Consider the following 1216-nt stretch of genomic DNA (forward strand, 5'->3'; position numbering starts at 1 on the left):
TGTATCAACGAAACAATCGTGAGAAAGTGATTCAGTTGTTGAGTTTATTTTTGTTACAAAAGCATGTCCATTCAGATCGGCAGAGTTCACTATTTCTGTTTGGTCCTAACCAAAGGAGGCGCATTGTCGCTCGTGTCGCTTGGCACGACTGCGCAAAAACGCGGTTCTCACAGTCGATTGAAATCATCATAGCAACCCGTTGGTAACTATCGTTTGTTGCCGACAAGAAATTGGCTTTTGGAAATGGCTTTTGCTGGCAACATTCAAACGTTCCGTAAAAATAGACCTTCGGAGAACTTTCCATTCCAAGTGAAGCGAGAGCAGTTGGGAGGTGAGGTGGAACCAAAATGCACCGAATACGATCAAAATTTTGTTTCGTTTCATGATGATTCAAAACCCGGTAAGCGATTGTGACGGTCCTTTTGAAACGTTTCGTTGTTAATGGCAACCGATTCTTTGCAGCGCTCCGTCGGGATCAGCTTAGGGAAGTGTACAAGAAAAAACTCACACAAATTCTGGTAAAAAATGCCAACGAGCAGCTGGAGACATTGTACCGACAGGAGGAGGAACGGAATCCGTTGAGGAAAAGAATGAACTACTATCTGGCCAAAGACAACAGCCAGGACGCGCAATATTGTTTGGAACGGACAGACGATACTGTTACGTTTTGGAGTTACGGCAAGCGTCGGAATCAAAACCATCGGTTAAACAACGCTTTTACTAAACCACATGATGAGAAGTTAGATGTTCAATTTGAATAAACCAATTGTAATCTAATTGTAAATGTGTGGCTTTGTGAGTCGTTCGACAGATAGCAATAAAGATGTTGATTAAGAGCTAATAATGAGCCCAACGATCCGAAAGGATTTTGAACCGATTACGGCCAAAACCGGATTCAATTGAAAAGGCACACGTATTTTCATCTTGCATTTATTCTTTGCTCTATAAAACAATCTACTGTTCAAACATCGCAGCCTTAAGCCTTCTCTTCGGTGGCCTGAGTGGCACCGGAGGCAACCGATTGTCCATCGTCTGAAGGTGATGAATCCTGGCACGACAGAGACGGGAACTTCTGGTACAGCGCCGCCCGGTACTTCGGATGGCTGATACCGTATACGATCGGGTTGTAAACGGCGTTCGCCTTGGCGAACAGCGATCCCCAGATGGTTGCCAGCGGGCTGATGGGTGCCGCCTTGAAGATTCCGGTGAAGTTGAT

General features: G+C 45.1%; 2 protein-coding genes across 2 annotated transcripts; one reads left to right on the forward strand and one right to left on the reverse strand.

Moving 5' to 3' along the window:
* The first annotated feature begins 243 nt into the window (after positions 1 to 243).
* LOC128277122 (uncharacterized) lies at positions 244 to 761 on the forward strand. Its single transcript, XM_053015572.1, has 2 exons — positions 244 to 400; positions 463 to 761. The coding sequence occupies exons 1-2, from the start codon at positions 244 to 246 to the stop codon at positions 759 to 761; spliced, it is 456 nt and encodes a 151-aa protein (XP_052871532.1).
* Positions 762 to 914: 153 nt separating this feature from the next.
* LOC128277123 (opsin-1-like) lies at positions 915 to 1213 on the reverse strand (the record flags this gene model as incomplete). The annotated part of the gene is made up of 1 exon (XM_053015573.1): positions 915 to 1213. A coding segment is annotated over one exon (237 nt), but the record flags the coding sequence as incomplete, so codon positions are not given.
* Positions 1214 to 1216: the final 3 nt, after the last annotated feature.

Source organism: Anopheles cruzii, unplaced genomic scaffold (genome assembly GCF_943734635.1).
Source record: "Anopheles cruzii unplaced genomic scaffold, idAnoCruzAS_RS32_06 scaffold04064_ctg1, whole genome shotgun sequence".
NCBI lineage: Eukaryota > Metazoa > Arthropoda > Insecta > Diptera > Culicidae > Anopheles > Anopheles cruzii.